Source organism: Euprymna scolopes, chromosome 7 (genome assembly GCF_053919585.1).
Source record: "Euprymna scolopes isolate OS-2025 chromosome 7, ASM5391958v1, whole genome shotgun sequence".
NCBI classification, from domain to species: domain Eukaryota; kingdom Metazoa; phylum Mollusca; class Cephalopoda; order Sepiida; family Sepiolidae; genus Euprymna; species Euprymna scolopes.
This window is the reverse complement of record NC_136488.1, coordinates 157,342,070-157,364,374: the sequence shown is the minus strand read 5'-3', so window position 1 is coordinate 157,364,374 and position 22,305 is coordinate 157,342,070. Positions and strand designations below refer to the sequence as shown.

Here is a 22,305-nt window from a genome sequence, read left to right as displayed (position 1 = left end):
TTGTAGGTGAGCGTTTAGCAAAATAAAAAACTTGTATTATTATTTACTTTCTTATTTATCTATTTACTTACTTACTTATTTATTTATTTACTTATTTATTTACTTACTTATTTACTCATTTACTTATCTATTTATTTACTTATTTACTTACTTACTTATTTACTTATTTATTTACTTACTTATTTACTTATTTATTTACTTACTTATTTACTTACTTATTTATTTACTTATTTAATTATTTATTTACTTACTTATTTAATAATTTATTTACTTATTTATTTACTTATTTAATTATTTATTTACTTATTTAATTATTTATTTATTTACTTATTTATTTATTTACTTATTTATTTATTTACTTATTTATTTATTTATTTACTTACTTACTTATTTACTTATTTATTTACTTACTTATTTACTTATTTAATTATTTATTTACTTATTTATTTATTTATTTATTTATTTATTTACTTATTTATTTATTTACTTACTTATTTATTTATTTACTTATTTATTTATTTACTTATTTATTTATTTATTTACTTACTTATTTACTTATTTATTTACTTACTTATTTACTTATTTAATTATTTATTTACTTATTTATTTACTTATTTATTTATTTACTTATTTATTTATTTACTTACTTATTTATTGATTTACTTATTTACTTACTTATTTACTTATTTATTTACTTATTTACTTATTTATTTACTTATTTATTTATTTACTTATTTATTTATTTACTTATTTATTTATTTATTTACTTATTTATTTATTTACTTACTTATTTATTTATTTACTTACTTATTTACTTATTTATTTACTTATTTATTTACTTATTTATTTATTTACTTATTTATTTATTTATTTACTTATTTACTTATTTATTTACTTACTTATTTACTTATTTAATTATTTATTTACTTATTTATTTATTTATTTACTTATTTATTTATTTATTTACTTATTTATTTATTTACTTATTTATTTATTTACTTACTTATTTATTTATTTACTTACTTACTTATTTATTTATTTATTTACTTACTTATTTATTTATTTATTTACTTACTTATTTACTTATTTAATTATTTACTTATTTATTTACTTATTTACTTATTTACTTATTTATTTATTTACTTACTTATTTATTTATTTACTAGCCTGGGTGCTCAGCGTTGCCCGGGTGTTTGTAGGTGAGCGTTTAGCAAAATAAAACACTTGTAGTAGACAGTAAGGCTTGAACCCGTGACGCAAAGGCGGAAAAGAAAGTGGAGGTGTGTGTAAGGGTGTTGGTTGAGCAAAAAAAAAAAAAGGAAAATTACGAGCGCAAAAAAAGTGGTATTAGGCAGGCTCAAATCTGTACAACAAGCAGGAAAAGAAAATGAAAAAAAAACATGTGACGCGTTAGCTGTTGTGCCCATCGTCAAACTGGAAGTGATTGAGGTTTAAATTAAAGCTAGATAATCGAAAAGAGGGGATGACTTTTAAAAATTTTGGTGAAAAAAGCGACCCCTCCCTGTAGAAAAGTGCCCAGTTGAGGGTAAAGAAATTAATGTTTTTGGCCAATCAAAAAATCGAAAAAAAAAACAAAAAAAAACTAGTGTAAGGCAAACGAACGATTGAAAAAACAAAAAAACAAAAACAGAAAAACGAACGTTAAAACTTCTGAAAAAAAAAAAAAAAAAATGTGAAAAATGGCTGTTTCAATATAAAATTTTAAAAATCGGTGGGTACCCGGGTGTTTTTGGGTGTGTGTGGTCGGTCGGGGGGTGGGGGGTGTTAATGAAAACCTAAGAATAAGCGAAGTAAAACAAAAAAAAAACAGAAAAACGAACGCTACGTGAAAAATGGCTTAAATAACCCTGCTTCAATATTCAAATTTAAAAAAAAAAAAAAGAAGACATCTCACACCACGATTCGAACCCAAAACGTTTAGATAATGACCCAACGCTCTAACCAACTGAGCTAACACGACGTACGTGAAATTGTCTCAGTTCTTCAAATATTTAAACTAAATCAGGTCATGACGTCATCTGACGCATGCGTAGAATCGATCTCATTATGAGAGGACAGTTTTTGTTGACCCCCGCCCTGTAGAAAAGTGTTGATTTCAGGATGAAAAAATTGACGTTTTTGGCCAATTTTTCGATATTTGTCGGGCGAAGGATGGGGCTTTCATATGAGACCAATTTTGTGAATTTTTGCTCTGTCTGTCGAAAGTTTTTAGTAAACACACAAACATACACACATACATTTTCGCTTTTATATATATAGATTTATTTGCAGACTGTTATCCCTATCTTCATAGTTGTTGTTTCACCACATTTCAGCAAACTCATCGTCTGGTCTTCTTCGGGTGATTAACCGCAACAGGATAGGAATGCTGAGTCTCGTAACTGTATCCCCAGTAATTACTACCATCAATATCATGGCACAGTGGATAGAGGCACTGAATCTGTATGATTCCAGGTGAGCATTGTCTGAAGATAGCTGTTTCAATCCTACCTAAAGCAGGCCAGAGGATTAGTTGGTCAAACCATGGTGAGACGACAACTATGGAAGGCAGTAATTACTGGGGACACAGTTACAAGACTCAACATTCCTATCCCATCGCGGTTAACCACCTGAAGAAAGTAGTTGGCCGAAACATGATGAAACAGAAACTATGAAGATGAGGATAACAATCCACAAACAAATAAATAAATACACAAATTACTCATCTCAAAGGATTCCAATATTTCGGCTAAATTTTGAAAAATGAAAATATTTAAATGAAAACATGATTTTGCAAAAGGGGGGGGGGCATATTTTCAGTATACAGTCCAATTCTGGATTTGCAGCTTCATTGGCACTTGCTGCAGGTGTAGTCAGCAGTACAGATGGTGGCGGCGGCAGGGCTGGACTGTATCCTCTGTCGCCCTCAGGTTCTCTTTTCTTCTCATTGCCTCTATTCTCTTCTGTTGATTAACCCCTTACGCCTAGCTCTACGTCAATTAAGCTTAGGCTTATAACTGTCGATGAGTACAAAACTTGAAAATAACTAAAAGCAATGGATTAATATCTCCCTAAAGAGATCTTCCTTTAACTAATAACCATTATAATCATTTTCGATTTAACATGCATTGGAAGGCCCAAAAGAAGAATATGATCAGTGTGTAATTGACACAAAACTTTTCGGTGTAACAATAAAATAATTTTTTTTTTTAAATATTTACAAAGTTGATACAAAATTTAGAAAGGAAAGTAATGCCTTCTAACAACCAGAGATAAAGAACTGACTGAGAAAGAAATCTGTTTTCCAACTCCAGAATCAATTTAAACAAGCCAAGCGTGTGGGGTCCCCCTCCATAAGTAAACAATTTGAGGCAATTTTACCCTTATAATGCCCCTTAGAGGGGGCAACCTGAGTTATCCTAGAAAATCCGTTCTGGCAAAAATTTATGCTCACTATGAATAATGTTTGTGCAATTTTTAAAAAAAAAACCCAAGGCATGGTTATTGAGAAAAGTGTGAACGAACGGGAGTGATTTACACAGTACAATCCCTCATTTGTCAAGGTACCAACAATCCCCCCTTTGTCAGGGGACAAAAAAAAAAAAAAAAAATTCCTGCAAAAATTGCTGACAGTAATTCCAGTATGGTCAGATTATTTATTTTAAAAAAAAAAAAAATTAAAAAAACTCATCCAAAAGCTCAAAATTACTATCCATGTAGATCAATTATTTATACCATAATCATTAAACCAGTTAGCCTGTCTATAACCGATGCATCCTACAAAAAAAATTAAAGAAACTGATAGAACTTCTTGAAAAGATGAAACCAATTAATAGAACAATGAGTTGACTGGATATTTATTTGTCCATTTGCTTTACTTTCAAAAAAAAAAAAATCTAGCTGCTTCTTTTCTGTTAATTTTCTTTCAGTTTTTCATCTGCTGGTTACTAAACTTTTTATCAGCCACTCTTGAAGGTACAAGTGTACTAACAAAATGACCAAGTGCATACATTTTATCTATGAAAGTATATTACAAGAACAAAAAGGATTTCTAAATATCTTTGACGCAGATAAGACATGAGCAGAATATCTAACACTTTATTTTGATTCACAAGTTGTTTCTCTTCTCTGGAAAATTCGAATAAAAGATAAGTGGATAATAGAAAACCATGATCTCTGAATGTGTGAGTTATTTGAGTTATATTGAAACAGACTATAAAATCGACTTTGTCATATTTGTTCTATTGCATTCACGTATAATGAACCGTTAAAATATTGTGACCGTTGGGTTATCCATTGGGCTTGGGTTACATTACTTGAATTAGGAAAAAGTGTTTGCAATGACAAATGCCTACATATCAAATTTCAAGATGTTGTCCATCTTACAATTTATTCTTTTTAAGTACATTGACATGCACAATTTTTGACAGCACCTGTTTCGTAGCACAAAATCATTCATTTAATTATTAAATAAATCAATGAATTTATTCTTCCCTTAACTCATCAGAGGAAGAAGCACTTATCAATTCATTAAAAGAAAATAAATGCATATGCACAATGTACTTAAAATAATAAATTGTAAGATAGCCAAAGGCTTGAAATTTAGAATATAGGCATTTGTCATTTATTTGTCATATGCTCTGAAATTACATTGAGCTTAATAAATTAAAAGATTGGTATAAATAAAAGGTAAATATACTAAAAAAAAACATATTTCCAATTTATAATTTAAAATATTGCAGCATTAAGAATTGATTATATAATATTATAAATTGAATTTAAAAAATATTTTTAATGCTGCAATATTTTAAGTTATAAATTTATTATATTTTTTACTAGAATATCTTGTCCTTTTCTTTTCCAGTTTTAACAACTAGTCCTTTACTTTTCCATGTTCAAGCTTAACCATATTACTTTTCATGCTCGTATTTTTCTACTGTAATCCATGATTTTTGCAGGCTTCCAGTAAATTCACTTGTTCTTTATTTAATTTCAATCTTATTTTTTTGCCCCCATAAACATAACATACACATATGTAATAACAATGTATGGCACTAGTCTGCTTTCAATAAAATTCACCCAATTATCTCCCTTTCATTCTTTCATTCTCTGTTTCACTTGTAACTTCTCTTTTTGCAAGAGCGGTGAATTGGTAACAACAGCAGTCACTTTAGCAAAGTTCTTGCTGTGGAAACCAGTCATAAAAAACGTTGCTCACCTCCTTACGTTTTTTATGATTTTGAACACTAGTAAATTCATCATAACTTTTGTTTTACTGAACGAAAATTAGAAATTTTTTTTCATAATATAGCTGAGAAGGTGATCTATAAACTGTAATAATTGTTTGAAATTTGGTCGAAAAATGAGTGAGCAGTGTAGCTTTAAAGCAGTTTTAAATGACTAAAACTGCCACAAATATATTCACAAACACTACTGTGTTTGAATGAGATATATATATATATATATAATGAACTCATTTTTTCCCTTCTGAGTTTGACCTTAATAGGATTAAAAATCAAGACATTACATACAAATGTAATGTGCACAAACTGCAGCACAGGATCTGAGGTGTGCTATAGGCCTATTACCCTTACACTTCCTCGATAACTGTACATTCCTACATTTTTTCCGGTGAGACTGCCAAAATCAGTTATAATAAATAGAAGTTGTAAAATCTTTTCTCCCTATTAAATTCCTACTACTCCTGCTACCACTTAACACCACTGAGAATGCATCCACAAGGAACAGTGGGATTAAACACCGGTTTGGATTCGTAAAGGGTTATTAAAGCCATTTTTTTCCTTTTTTTTTATGTTATTTTTTTTCCTTCTCTCCCATAAAAAACAAAACAAAAAAAGAACAAATGAATTATGGTCCGATTAACATTACCTTTTTGCCTTTTTGCTTTTTTGGAAACTAACATCTCATTTTTTACAAATTACTATTACAACGCAACCATATCGTGAAATTACTTGCATTACACTTGAAAATCAAAAACAAAAAAATAAAATTATTACTATTACAACACAATGAGATCGTGAAATTACTTGCGTTACACTTGAAAATTAAAAAGAAAAATTTATACCATTACAACACAACCATATCATGAAATTACTTGCATTACACTTGAAAATCAAAAAAAAAAAAAACATAAACTGCGTGACTACTCAGTTTTTACTTCCGGTTTGGACGACTCTAACCGACGATTCTAACTATGAGCAATTTATTATTTATTTTTATTAGTTACATATTTAGATTGTGTAATTACTTGCATTCAAATTGAAAAACAAAAACAAAATAAAGAACCAGATAAAGGTCTGATTACCATCAGAAAATTATGATTGCTTTTTCTTTACTAAAGAATTCCATACGTGCTTAAATTAACATTTATGAATGTTTCTTCTTCATTAACGATATCACATTTGCTACATACTAAGTTTCCTACAACTTTTTCGTATCTGTGTTTAGTAAGACAAACCCTTTCGATTTAATGTACCGTTTAGTCGGCTAGAAAAACATACGTTACATTCGCGAAAATCAGTTCAAGCTAAAAAACTCTGACACTGTTTTACATAAAACACTAAAATATCAGACCCATTACGTGCTGCAAGAGTAACGCTTCTTACATTTTCGCATTTTTTTTTTTTTTTTTTGTGTGGGAGTCGATTGCTGTACTAAGAATATAAGAAACATGCATTTTCTCTTTTTATTAGACTTTTCCATTACACCAAATTGAGCCACAGCAACACATGACAGGGTAAAACCAGTATATATATATATATATATATATATATATATATATATATATATATATATATATTAGTGGCCTGGCAAGGCCATAAGGGAGACAACCAAGCAACAACAAAAAAACTTAAGTAAAATTCATCCCAAAGCAGAAAAAATAAAGCGCTAGGCTGCCAGGACACTATATATACAAATGTAGGCAAATTTGGGCATATTTTATTGGTTTGAAAATATAGGTTCTTTTTTTAATAATTGTCATAAAATTTTAACCATAGAATAGTATTATAATCTTCAAAAAGCCTGCAAATTTTCATGTAGTTTCATCCCATAGAACCAAAGAGATGAGTATTTCAATATTCAACTTGGCTATGAGTATAGATATATATTTCCCCAAAACCTCTGACCTTGATGGAGGGGAGACTAAAACTAGCTGCTACAGTTTCAAATGATCTGAAATAACAGCAAGAGGTGATTTGATTTCAAATATTTCTCATATGCTATTCCTCTCTTTTGGAAATAGGGTACAATTATGAATATCTCCAGTATCAAATAATCTTTATACACTGTGAAATTTACTTTATGTATGAAAACCAAAGAGGGGAGATATAACATAGGCGAAATATTTGGAATCAAGTCTCCTTTTGCTGTTATTTCAGATCTTTTGAAACCATACCAGCAAGTGCTAGTCTCCTCTCCATCACGGCCAGAGGTTTTCAAGAAATATCAGATATTTTGTAATTCATATGCAAAACTAGGAAAACAAACATTTTATGGTTGTAAAAAAGTGCCAAAAATAGGCTTTGTATGATGGACGATATCCTTAATATGCGATCTTAACGGTAAATGTCACAATTCAAGTCATTAGCTTTCCAACAAGCCCTCATTTGTTAACTTCTGATCAGTAGTCGCTAAGGTTTGGAACTTATAAAATTGCCACCCCGAATGTTTAATCTGTTTTTAATGAGATTTAAACCATTGTTAAAAGACAAAACTATATTGATTTTCAAAGTGAAAAAAAAAAATGTGGCACTTATCCAGTTTTCAATCTCTGACAACTTCATGTCAGCAAATTCCAACAGATTACATAAGCAGCTGGAAGATGCTGAAACAAACACTGCCAGACAATTAATTCAAATGGTGCTCCCTTCTCCACATTAAGAATGGCTTAGAAATTGCCAAAGATTGGGTCATATTCTGGATGTGCACCAAAAGATTTGTTCATTTTAATGAGCCTAAATGGATGCTCAATTTTTCTTTGGTTCAAATGAACTTATTTATTTTCTAAACCCATAACTTCAGTCATATAAACTATTTTTCACACAAATTTATAAAAAGGTTTGTTTTTAAATATGTTGTGATCTAACTTCTTCCAGTAATTAAAGAATCCAAAGATTTCTTCTCCTGAACTTGTTTTGCAACGGTTATTGCATCTCATATCTTTGTATCAGTAGCATAGCATCTGCAGTATGAAGGTTGAGTGTTTCCTATCTAGCATCATTGGAAGAGAACAAAGTACAATGCGTCTCTGTTGGATTTATCTAATCAGTTTCAAATCACCGACAACAACCGACGCACACACAAAGTGCTGTCGTCAACTGTCTAGGAAAGCTCTTCAGGGAAATCTAATCGATGCTTTTGCTTACGAGCTTTCAACGATACAAAACAAAAAAACAAAATGATAAGATTTCTAAGATGTACAAGCGAAAACATCGGAGATGAAAAACAATAGGAAATTAGAGCTATGTCAGACAAGTGCTTGACAACGTTAGATTTAATAAAATGTAATTCAGTAAAGCAGAATTCAATCAAGGAGCTAAAAGTAGCAAAATGGATATCACCATGGACTGTGGAAGCTGGCAAAACATGTTTCATCATTGTACAATATTGAATCAACCAAAGTAAAAGATTTCATTGTGTGTTTAAGGGAAACATTCTTAATACTAAATTTAGGTTTATATATCCATAAAAGTGAGAATGTGTGTGTGCGTGTGTGGACACTTCTTAACCTATATACTCAAGAAATGTTTGATCTACAAACTTGAAAATTGGCTAATAGGGTATTCAGACAGGTTGAAAACTTTTAAATCCATTTCTATCAAGAAAAACAGGCTTCTAAAGGGTCAAAATTTAAAAATTAGTAGGAGGGGGGGGTCATCGGATTTTTATCTGTTTGTAAATTGTTTCACAAATGCGCATGTGTCAAGTTGGCCTAATGGTTATCGTATTTGACTCGCTGTCTAGGTTTTGGTATCGATCTCAGCTAGAGTAGTATTTTTTTTATTTACAAGAAGTGAACTGTTAAAAAAAAAACATAATACTTGCATGCATATGTCTCAGTTTCTTTCTGTTTTTTTGTTTTTTTTTCATTTTTGTTTTTTTAAAGGAATTTAACGTTACGTTCAATACCTACGGCATTTCTCTTTATAATATTCTTATTATAAACAGAAATACCGTAGGTATTAAACGTAACGTTAAATTCCTTTTAAAAAAATGAATTAAAAAAAAACAGAAAGAAACTGATACATCTGCATTAATTAAAATACAATATTTATGCAAATTTTATGACCGAGCAATGCAAGGCGGCTCGCTAGTAAAGATATAAAAAGAAGGTTAATATTTCAATATTGACGCAGTTATGGGGGGGGGGGGGCTAAATGCTCTCAAATATGCAATTTGTATCTAATGACTTTCTTTTTCCATTTTCTTATCAGCTTGTTCAAACTGGGGATGAGGTATCCTACTGGATGCCAAACATTCACCCACTATTTTGTATATTCCAACTGAGAGATCTTTTTAAGATTCTGACCGTCTCTTTGAATGCAATTGTTTGAATCTCTTTTGTACTTGGTTCATCAAGTATATTTGTCAGGTAGTTTTTGAAATTCTTTTTCATGAGTCCAGTTGCGCCTACAATAACTGGAATGATGGAGATCTTCCTAAGATTCCAGTTTCTTTTCATGTCATACTAAACAGAAATATTCATTTCGAATGCATTGCTGTCTTATCAGAGGACCAACTGTTGGTTTTATGAGATTATTTTCACATAATCACTTGAATTAACTTAAATGTTATTAGCCAATTTTTAAGTTTGTAGATCAAACATTTCTTGAGTATATAGGTTTTTTTTTTTTTTTTTTTTTTTTTACAGAGGCGTCACCACATTATCAAGGCCCAGAGGCCACTCAAGGATAAGGGTTAAAGAGTGTACAGTAGAAATTGGTCAATATAGTAATCATTAGTAATGAAAATTTGGTAAATTTGATAACTTATATGGAACGGCTCATCAAGAACTTATTTACTTTAGACTTGAACACAACCATATTGTAGTCAGCCGGAAAGCAGGAAAACGGAAGACAATTCCACAGGCGTGCAGTTCTAAGAAAGAAGCTTTGTTCATGGAATCTACGTTTAGGTTTAGGCACAGATAAAGAGTGGGGGAAATTATTGATAGTGTTTACAGCTAGACGAGTGTTTCTTGTGAAAGTTTGGCGAGGGGGGACCATAGATTGAAGCTCAGTTGAACACTTTCCATGAAAATAACGATACATCAGAGACAAACTCGCAACATCTCTTCTGTGAGATAGAGGTTGCAAGGAGGAGAAAAGGACATCTCCTACGAGGCTACGAAGTCTATTTTGAACTCTATCAAGGCAGGACAAGTCCTTTCTAGCAGCTCCTGCCCAGATGTGGCAACAGTATTCCATCCTTGGACGTACCTGGCTCTTATATAGGTAGAGAATAGCATCAGCAGTGAGATATCTACTGGATCGATAGAAAGATCCCACCATTTTTCCAGCGGCCCTGGCAACAGATTTGATATACGTGTTCCATTTAAGATCAGGAGTAATGGTCAAGCCCAGAAGCTTGTCAAAACTTGAGGCCTCCTGAAGACGAGAGCCATTCATTTCAATTGATGACAAATGTGAATTAGAATGTTGATGATGTAAAGAGAGAAGCTTGGTTTTAGATGCATTAAAAGTAACCAGCCACTCCTTTCCCCATTGTACTACGTGCTCAAGATCAGAGGAGAGAGAATTGGAGAGAACTTGGTCGTTTACTGTCTTAGATGTGCTACCATAAATGGTAGTGTCGTCAGCATAAATGTCTACAAATGATGTAAGGATATGATTTGGAAGATCATTAATGTAGATCAGGAAAAGAGTTGGGCCCAGGATGGATCCCTGAGGGACACCGGCATTAATACTGTGAGCTTCTGATTTTTGCCCCTCAACTACTACTCTTATGAACCTATCAGAGAGAAATGATTTAATAATTGAGAAGACTTTTCCAGCTATACCATAGCTAGCGATCTTATGAAGTAAACCTTTATGCCATACCCTATCAAAGGCTTTAGATATGTCAAGAGCAATTGCCCTAGAAAGATTGCCACCGTCGAGAGATTTGCTAATCCTATGCGATATAACTGTAAGGACATCTGCTGTAGATCTAGCAGAACGGAAACCATATTGAGTGTCACTAAGAAGGTCATTTTTGTTGAGATGTTTGATTACTTCTGTATTTAACACAGATTCTAGCAACTTACTCATGACGCACAGGAGACTTATTGGCCTGTACTGAGAGGGGGATGAGCGATCACCTGAATTCTTAAATACAGGGCATACTGATGAGATTTTCCAGGGAGATGGGAAACTATTCTCCTTAAGACAACGTTTAAACAGTTTTGTAAGTATGGGCGCTAATTCAGGTTGAAGTTTTTTGAGTACTATAATTGGAATACCGTCAGGGCCAGTTGCTTTACTCGAATCAAGGTTTTTGATTAGCTTCGCAACATCACATACAGATATACGTATATCACATAGCGTGTTTTCTGATACAGGAGGAAATATTGGGGGTTGGCGGTCTTGGTCGCAAAGGGTAGAATTAGCTGCAAAGTTCTTGACAAAGAGTTTGGCTTTGTCAGATGCTGACGAGATTACCTCAGGTCCATTGATAATAGTTGGGATGGAGCACACGCTTCTGTTCAGGATTCTGTTTGCTATTTGCCAAAACTGGTGGGAACCAAGCCGCTGCTCAGCTACTTTGGACTTAACAGATTCAGCATACAACACTCTTGCGTTCCTTATTACTTTCTTACAATGGTTGCTGGCAGTCCTGAAAACGGCTTTAGTTTCCATACATCTATTACGTTTGAAGCAGTGGAAAAAGTGATTTCTGTGCGCAATGGCAGCAGCACATTCTGGAGAGAACCATGGCTGGCTGTTAGGTTTTTGCTGAAACTTTTTAGAGGGTATGAAATGGTCAATACCTACAATTAACCATTCAGTTAGGTCTAATACTATAGAGGACACATCCTTTTTAAACATGGAATGCAGAGGTAGATCAGATATAAATGTACGGAAGCTATCCCAGTCAGCCTTAGTGTATCGATATACTGTACGATGAAGAGGTACGTCTGGGGACTTATTATATTTCATTTTTATCTTGATTGATACAACAGAGTGGTCGGAAGATCCAAGAGGCGACAGAACAGAAACTGAACATAGTTCAGGGCAAGTTGTGAGAAAAAGGTCTAGTAGGCTCGCATACTGGCCGTCATTATCGGGCACACGGGTAGGTTCCTGAACAATCTGAGTGAGGTCATAGGCAATGGAGAAATCATGACAGAACCTCCCCTCATCATCGGTCTTGTTTGAGTGGGTCAACCATTCGACGTTGTGAACATTGAAGTCTCCACATACGGGAATGTTAGCTGAAGGATAAGTAGAAAGGACTTAAGAAGTGTCCTCACACACACATTCTCACTTTTATAGATATATAAATCTAAGTATCCAGTTAAGTAGCATGGTTCAATTGTGCTCTAAAAAAGAAACATTCATTTCAAACGCACCCCTGTCTTATAAAAGAATCTACAGTTGGTTTTATTGGATGCGCCTTTCTGCTTGTGCGGTGATAAAACTTCAAATGCATTTGTGATGTTAAGTTGTATAAAAATGTTACTTTGGTCAAAACCAGATTCCCTTCTTAAATTGGATTCTTTTTTTATTATCGATTTTCGATATTTATTGGATGAATTCCAATACAAAACATACGTAAGAGTACTCCCAGATACATCAAGTACCTTTGTGTGAAATTTTTTTTAAAATCGAACCAGTCGTTTCCGAGCCCATAGGGAATGAACTCTCACACACAAAGTTCCTTTTATATAATAGATTTGTTGACATTGAATTTGAAAATATGCTGTAGTCTACAGAGAAACAGTATCATGGTAATGTGTTCTACAGATGGGGATTTCTTGGGGTTTTTTTCACCTGAAGCTAAACACAGAAAGGAAGAAAAGTTTTGCACGATGCATTCTTGTTGCGAATGTCTTACAAATAGAAACACGAGATTGAAGCTTAACCAAGCACTTTCCATGGGAATAACGATAAAGAGTTTAGAGAATGGAGTAGAAGAGATCATCTGCGATTAGATTTCTATGTTTGTTTTGTACTCACCAAAGCGAGAATAAGTGTTCTGAGCTTCAGATATTTAAAAATTACTTAGTTCTGCAGAGACACCTGCTACTTTGAAATATTTTCAAATAATCTATATATCTATAAAAGTGAAACTCTGTGTGTGTGTGTGTGTGTGTGTGTGTGTGTGTGTGTGTGTGTGTGTGTGTGTGTGTGCACTTCTCTGCCAAATAACTCTGTCCATTTTCGGTGTACAAACTCAATATTTTACATAAGGGATATTGAGATTTAGGAAAATCTTTTTAATCGGTTTTCGGACAGAAATTTGGCTGTTAAGGAGTTAAAATTCAACGATTTGACCTTTGAGAACTCTATCAAACTCCTCCGCCAATTTTGGGTCTTAACACTTGAAATTTAAGATATAGGTTACTTGGGCATGGATCTAACAAAATTGGGGTCTAAGTTTTGCTGTCTCTACCAAATTACTCAGCCAATTTTTGGTCTAAACATTTGAAATTTTACATAAAGTGTATTCAGACATAGGACAAGCTTTTCAATCAGTTTGGGGGCAAAAATTTGGCTGCGAAGAGGTCAAAGTTGAAAGAGTCTACCTTTGCAGACTCTACCAAACTCCTTTGCCAATTTTGGTTACCTGGACATGGGTCAAACATTTTGATTTAATTTGAGCCCAAAACAATAAATGTTAAGGGGTCAAAATTGGGGTCAAAGTTTTTTAAAATTTGACGTCTGCAGTCTCTATCAACTTTTCTCTATGGCAGTTAAGGAAGCCTATTATATAGAAAGGCATTCTGGATGTTATCTCAAATTTGGAGCTTGTTTCAATGTTTTTAATATGGAGAAAGGAACAAAAATTTTAAATTGTCTCAGTCGTAAAGGATTTCTCCACTAACTGAGTACAAAAAATTGAAGTGTAGTATCAGAACAGATACTAAACTTTGATCTTGGCCCGAAGGCCAAGAAATCTTAGAAATATTACACATAATAGTTAACTAAAGATGATAAAAAGATCCCATAAGAAAACCGAAAAAACTAGTCAGGAATTAATGAAAATTAATATTTTAAAGAATATGCAATTTGCATATACTAGATCTATGCAAATGAATGCAATTTCACGACTCATGTATAACAAAGTTGTATTTTCTTTTTAAATAAATAGAAAAAGGTATTTGTAATATGAATATCAATACACAAAAACAATTTATAGTATAGATTTATATGTTACTAGACTTTTTGCCCATAAAAAATGGGCAAAAGTTATGGACTATTGACTAAGAATGAGTGCTTTATGCCAAATTGATGGTTTAATATGGTTAAATTTGGACAATTTTTGTATTCAATACTAATCCCTATTAATTCTTAACTGTGCACTGAACAAATACCATAATACTTAGTTCGCTGCACCTTTTCATAACAAAGGTCCATGCAAAATTTTAGCCAGATCGATCCATTAGTTCCCTAGAAAATTTCTACAGTAAATGTGGGATTGTGGTAACTAATTCCTATTAATTCCTAACTGTGTATCAAATGGATACCATAATACTTAGTTCGCTGCACCTTATAACAAAAATCCATGCAAAATTTTAGCCAGATCGGCAAGTAGTTTCTGAGAAAAAGTAGAACAGACAGACTGATATATATATGAAGTTTTTATTAAAATGAGAAGCATTATTGCACTAAGAATGCATCAATGTGACGATCAAGCCTGGTGTTTTTCTCATCTTATTTTTTGAGTTACTTTGAGACTGAGTAGGTTTTACTTTGTAAAAATACATAACCACATACTAAGATGCAAATTCACAAGAAATATAATATAGGATATATATATATATATATGCCAGAGCACACGTTCCATGACAGAGAAATCTTACATTTTTAAAACAAATTAATCAAATAATGAAAAAAAAAGGGTAACATTTTTATATCACAATTTAAATTGAAACAATAAACTATTTACATCGTCTGTTTCTTCTCAGATATTGTTTATAGTCAAATTTATTTTGGGGGTGTAACTGAAAAGAAAATGAAAACAGACTACCTTGACCAGGAATTGAACACACTTCCTTCAAATTTTCAGATTTTTGTGTAATACGTATCCCACTTCTGGTTACTCTCCTACCACCATCTCCTATTACTGATTCGTCCTTCATTTTCACTTGTGTTACATCACGTTTGATAATGATGAGACAAACAGAAACGCGTACATCTTGTCAGTGCAGTAAGATTAAGACATCTAATTTTAGATGTGACATTGCAGCTGTAAGCACAGAAGACACTGAATGACTCTCCTCACAAAGCAGACAAAACATAAAAAAAAAAAAAAAAGAATTGTCTAAATTACATCATAATGCGAATGGTACATAAACAACGCTTGTCAAACAAGATGGCATTTCAACCAGCCTAGCTCTCAGCTTTATGGATGCTTCTTATACACACATAAAATAGGGAGTGAAAATACCAGACACATTCATGTTGTTGCCGTTTGCTTGTTTGTTTAGCAAGTTGGCTTAGGATTGTCTGTAAGAAGTCCTCCTTGTTGCTTGCAATTATTCATTAATCTTCCAAGTTTTTACTCCAAAGTTGCAGAAGGTTTAACCCACAACACTCGAATGAAACAGTGCAAAAAAAAGTGCAAAAAAAGTGTTGCAACTCTCACTGCATTGATTTTTAGTTCCACACTGGACACGTTTTTGCTTACCATGCACAGAAACAGAGACGACCAGAGAGCGACAGACTCTAGTACTAACTTTGCCTAGATTAGTGGTTCCCAATCACTGTGCCGTGGTACACTAGTGCACCACAGAATGTTTACTAGCGTGCCGCAAAGAGATAATAGCTAGAAGCCATTTAATTTCATTTTATTTAATAAAGACATTTAATTTTGTAATCATGATAAGACCGCTCAATTCAAAAAGCATTAGGAGTAGAAAATATTTACTTTCGTGATAAGTGTGCAACGAAAATAAAAAGAATAAAAAAATCAATAGTGTGCCAACATGTAAAAAGAGATTGGCAATCACTGGCCTGGATTTTTATTTGAACTCTGTTAGCTGGGTTGTGACTTTTTTTTTTTTGCACAAGAGAGTCACGACTTATTAAGGTCTTGAAGGCCACTTGAAGAAAAGGGTTAGTTAATGTAATGTGGTAGTGTAGTAATCGTTGATGGTGCAGATTGGGTAGAATTTGGATTTTTTTAAGGAGATGCCTTAACAAGAATAATACCACTGGTGTCAAATCTGTCGATCATGCCAGGAACTGGAGTTCCAGACAGATTAGCTCTAACACTACCAAGTTGCCACCACCCCAACCATGATGAGGAAAGGCTGGAATTGAGTGCTGTTACTCTTATTATAGAACAGATTTTTTTTTTTTTTTTTTTTTTTTTTTTTTTTTTTTTTTTACATAGGCATCACCACTTATCAAGGCCAAAAGGCCACTCGAGGATAAGGGTTAAAGAGTGTACAGTAGAAATTGGACAATATAGTAATGGAAATTCGGTAAATTTGTTAACTTATATGGAACGGTTCACAGAATTTATCTAATTTTCTTAACATTTTTTTTTTATATAACTAGGGATTTAATCAAAGCTGTTGAAGTAATGTTGCAAAAAAGTCAATAAGCAAGATGGAAATGTGAAGTTCACATTATGACGAGGATTGGGGGGGGGGGTCTTAATGCAGGTAATGTAACAAATGCTGCAGTTACTTTGCTCTTAAAACGTAGATTCCATGAGCAAAGCTTCTTTCTTAGAACTGCACGCCAGTGGAACTCTCTGCCGCTTGCCTGTTTCCCACCTGACTACAACTTGGACGTCTTCAAGTCCAACATAAACAAACTCCTGACAAACAGCCCCTTTAAGTAAGACACTCTATCAAAACCTCCAATACTAATGATTACTACAATACTATCTTGTTGATTACTGTACACGCAATAATCCTTATCCCTGAAGTGGCCTTCGGGCCTTGATAAGTGGTGACCCCCATGTAAAAAAAAAAAAAAAAAAAAAAAAGTGCCTGGTTTTCAGCATCTGGTTTGAAAGTGAAAAGTGTTGAAGCTTGGAATATATGATGTTGATTAACGTATGGACTATTCAAAGTCATTCACAATAAAAAATGAAACATATTTTAAAATTATAAATTTCTCTTTTAACATTATATCCGAATAACCAGTTTCTGGTTTGTTTAGTGTAATGCATGTTTAGGTGTAAATGGAAAGAAGGTGAAAATAGGGATCGAACTTGCAGCCTTCGGATTATTAGATTTTTGTTTTTAATACATCCTCTTCCCCTTTCTCCACCTATTTTTATTCAAAAGTCTTCTTTTTTTTTAACCTTTTATGACCGAGTTAAACTAATTCGTTCAGTGGTAAATAAATGAATATAACGGCATAAATAAAGTGAAAATTGATTCAAACACATCTTGTACATATTAGTTCAGTATCTGGATAGATGCCAGATAGCTCCAGGTTGCAACTGTCTATTGCTTACATTCAGGATGCTGTCATCTTTCTCAGAGTGGAGGATTTCATTTGTTGTCACACATTTTTCAAGCACTATGGATAATAATCAAGGTAAGTTTATGAAATGCAAAATTTCTCAGTGATTGCATTCTGTAAACTTACCTTATTGAACTTCATAATTTTTCCAGTTTGAAGACAATCACAGTATCGTTACCTTTTAAACTAACTAAAATTAACAATAAATGTTTTTAATCATCTACATCATAATTCAGGTCATAAAAGGTTAATTGCAATGTAGACAAGAAAAATAGGGATCAAAACAATCAGCAATATTTAAATGCAAAATATGTAACTTGGTTTCAATAGAGAAGTACTTCAAATTGTGTTATACTAGCTGTACCTACCCGGCATTGCCCGGGAATAAAAATAAAGTCAATTTACTTTTTAATTTTTATTTGTTTGCACATCAATAAAACTTATACAGAAAAAGAACAAATATTTTAGTTGTAAGGGAAACAACTCTTCTTATATTTTTCAAGTGAAAATTTGCTGATTTTGATTGCTTGGTCACAATTGAAGAATGTTTACATATTAATAATTGTCCAGGCAGGACTACATAATTCTTTTAAATGATACAGTAAATATAAATGAGAATAAGTCAGAATAAAATGTTGATATACTAGCTTAAATGCTATTTAGATCCAACTTTTAATATCTCACAAGATATGTTAGATGTATATACAAAACAAAAATGGTCAGTTTTAAAACTTTGCCAAACATGGCTAAAAATTATATAATAATGGAGCAAAGGTTAAAAGATTTGAACTTTTATCTCAGGTAAGAGATTAATATCACGCATCCTTTTAGACGAAAGTTTCAAATGAGTGCAAAACCTCTTTCCAAGACTCATTTGATTCCAGCAGTATTTATACCTACCATGAGTCAAGATTAGTGCTCAAGACCATTCTTGAACCAACAAGAAAAATATATTGGCTGTAATCTGGCAGACTCAAAAGCATTAATATCTAAACTTAATGTTTAATTGATAATAATTAGCAAAATCTTTGGAATTTTAGAGAGGAATATATAAAATAATGAGGGCGGGGGAATGAGCCTATAACATCCATAATCCACTGAATATTCATCCTCTATAAATGACATTTTTTAAAGATATTCCACACCAGAGGTTGGCAACCTTTTGGGGCATGAAGGCTAAAAAGATATACTGATTATAAGAGGAGGGCCAAACAGCTTTGGCTACATTATCATGAAGGACAACAATCTTATTTTTTCTTTGTTCTTTGTTTTTTTTTACACATGAATCACCATTTATCAAGGCCCACCGACAACTCGAGGATAAGGGTTAATGGATATATATTAGTCAATGTGATTATAGCATAGTAAACATAAGTAGTGGAAATTTTGTAAATTGGATTACTTAGGGGGATGGTTCATCAAGAACTTGTTTACGTTGGACTTGAAGACAATTAGATTGCAGTCAGTTGGAAAGCAGGCAATCGGAAGAGAGTTCCACAAGCGTGCAGTTCTAAGAAAGAAGCTTTGTTCCTGGAATGTACATTTAGGTTTAGGCACAGATAAATTATTGGTAGTGGTTTTGACTAAATAAGTGCTTTTCATGAAAGTTTGACGAGGGGGGGGGTCATAGACTGAAGCTCAGATGAGCACTTGCCATGAAAATAACGATAAAGCAGAGACAGGCTTGCTACGTCTCTTCTGTGGGGAAGAGGTTGCAAGGAAGAGAAAAGAGCATAGGCACCGCCAAAAATGGCCGCAAAATCAAGTTGTTGTTGTTTTTTAAAACTAAATTACATTTATTAAAATCCATTATTTCTGAGTAACTTTTTTTTTTCCAGAAAGATAAAACCCTGAATTTTATCATATAGAAAACAGAATAATGTAAAACTTTTTCTACTATTTTTAATTAAATTTTAAATGTTAAATTTTCCCAAAAAGTTAACAATTGACATTTTTTGTCTTGCACAAAAAACGTACATAAATATTTAAAAAAAAAGGTTTTTGAAATAATTAATTTATTTATTTATTGTCTAACTAAGATTTAGGATGATTTTCTAAGAGAATATGCAAAAATATTATAATATAAGTACCTGAATTTCAAATAATTCCACTTATTCATATAGCTAACCAGATTTCGCGTCGATTTCGCGACTCTGTTTACGTTTGTGTCTGATAAGGAGAAAACTATGGAAGACCAAACAGGCCAAAAAAACTTATTTTTCAGTGACGAAAATTTCAATGTATTATTAAGCTGAGGCTGGCCAGTACCAGATGGGTGACCATTTGTATGAGTTTGGTTTTTAATGTGTATGTGTGTGGGGGCCAGACTCCCCAAAATGGGGTGGGGGGCAATTTAAAGCAGAATAAAAAAAAATTATTTCAGCGCGTTTGGTCCACCGTAGTCGAAAGGCGGCAAACGTTTTCAAATGGGATCGAAAAAAATGATGCTATTTTTAACACAAAGGGCACAATATTTATCGAATTTTTTTTTTTTGTATCGATTATTCAAAGCATGCCCTGTTTAATAATGGTCATGCATTATTCGGCTCGCTAAAAAAAAATTGTTAATTTATTTATCAAAAATTTTAAAATGGCTTTTTTCGTATAAATATTAAAAAAATTTTTTTTTTGTTTTGCTTAACTTAAATTAATTATTTTACTTAACATATTCACCGAATTTCACACTTCAAAACTCAAAAGCGGGATAATTAAACACAATCGAAGTTCTGATATTCAGACGTCAAAATAAGGTATGCAAACAAGTTTTTTTTTTTTTTTTTTTTTAAATCTATAATTCTGTCCCTTACAACAACACAATATGTTTTGTTCAGTTTCAGATGATTATTTTAAGCATATTTGTTCCCACTTCAAAACAAGGGGGGGTTTTGTAAGCAAAAAAAAATATATATATAAATATCGTTTATGAAAAATAAGTACACTGTTATAAAGTTCATTCTTCTCCTAATAATCGCTGAAAATTTCGTATTGATCGGATAATTACCTGATTTTTGGTAGATTTTTAAAAAGACGGTCCGTCAAAAAGTACTGACCTGCCCCCCAGTTTTGGCGGTGCCTAAAAGAGCATCCCCCACGAAGTCTATTTTGAACTCTGTCAAAGCAGGATAAGCCGCTTCTAGCAGCTCCTGCCCAGATGTGGCAACAGTACTCCATCGTTGGCCATACCTGGTTTTTATATAAGTAGAGAATTGCATCAGGAGTGAGATATCTACAGGAGCGGTAGAAGGATCCCATCATTTTTCAGCGACTTTGTTAAATATGTAAATAAAGTTTCTGTGCACTTGAATAAAACAAGTATTAAATATAATATGATTAGATTTAACAATATCATTTATTTTATATGGGAATATCAAAACGGAAAAAAGAAAATTTACAAAAACATTAAAAAAAAAAAAAACACTTTTATTTATATAGTGTCCAGAGTAAGATGGTGGGCCAAACAAAATTCACTTGCGGACTGGATTTGGCCCATGGGCCGGAAGTTACCGTCCCCTGTTATGCACCATATAATTCCAATTAACCTTTTTTTTTAACATGATTTTCTTCATATCATGTCAATAACATATTTATATACATTAAACTGAATATCTGTGCATTTGTGTGTGATGTTTGTGCGTTGCTTATAGAAAGAAATGTACATAAAATCTAAAAGTGGACGAAGATAATGGGACTGTTTCTGAAGAGGCTATAGAGCAAATTTTGTCAGAGGAGAGGGAGATTCTTCAAAGTAATTAGGTAATAATTTGAAAAGAAAACTTTTCAAAAGAAGAGATGGTAAGAAACTTGGAAAAGGTGGTTTTAGTACTGTTCTGAAGGCATCCTTAATTTTATTTGGGTAATTTCCCAAATTTCCCAGCGCTTTGGAAGTCACATAAGTTTTTGGGGGTTTTTTTTTCACTCCTCACATAGAAAAGCAGGAGTAATAATAATGATAATGTTGTTCATCAAATTCTGCCAGCTGATACCGAGCTTGACTATGAATGCTATAGAAAAGTCACTTCTGATTAATATTTAGTTTTAAAATATGCAAACAAAGAAATGATTTGCAGCGATTTTAAATGGTACATCTTATCGTAAATTAAACTCATTAATAAGAGAAAAAATTAAAATAAAAAGGTGAGGTACGATTGGTCTTAAACAGGGGATCATTCGATCTGTAGTCAAATGCTCTACCATTGAGCTATATTACCAGATGACAATGAATCTGTGTTTTTTTATTGTTGTTTTTTTTTTTTAAGAAGAAATGATTTGCTAAGATTTTATTATTTCCCTTGACTGGTGTAACTTAAAACATTCCTCTGTAAAAATTATTTTTTGTAATCTATAAAAGAGAAAAACTATTTTTAAGATCATATTTTTTCAATTTTCAATACTTTTTGGATGAATTTCTGTGTAAAACATATCTAAGAACACTACCAGACATATAAATTAGCTTTGTGTGAATTTTGCAAAAGATAGGCTCAATCATTTTGGAATCTATGAGGAAGAAACACACACACACACACACACACACACACACACAAAGTGACTTTTATATAATAGTAGATATATAAATCCACTATTTAGTAAGCACTGAGATACTGAAATATAAAAAATAATGATTAAAACACTCGACAAG

The 22,305-nt window shown here is 32.4% G+C and overlaps 1 protein-coding gene across 11 annotated transcripts in view; it reads right to left on the bottom strand.

The window, feature by feature from the left end:
* The window catches only part of LOC145280100 (calcium homeostasis endoplasmic reticulum protein-like), a 401,340-nt gene that overhangs the window by 323,556 nt on the left and 55,479 nt on the right, over nt 1-22,305 (bottom strand). For 2 of the 11 annotated variants that reach the window (XM_080131833.1, XM_080131835.1), the window contains exon 1: nt 15,214-16,139. The exons of 7 other annotated variants lie outside the window; for them this stretch is intronic. In XM_080131833.1, the coding sequence (XP_079987959.1) occupies nt 15,214-15,325 (112 nt within the window). In that variant the 5' untranslated portion in view covers nt 15,326-16,139. Of the gene's footprint in view, nt 1-15,213; nt 16,140-22,305 lie in introns of those variants that run through there. 2 more of the 11 variants (XM_080131838.1, XM_080131839.1) reach the window with 1 other exon arrangement.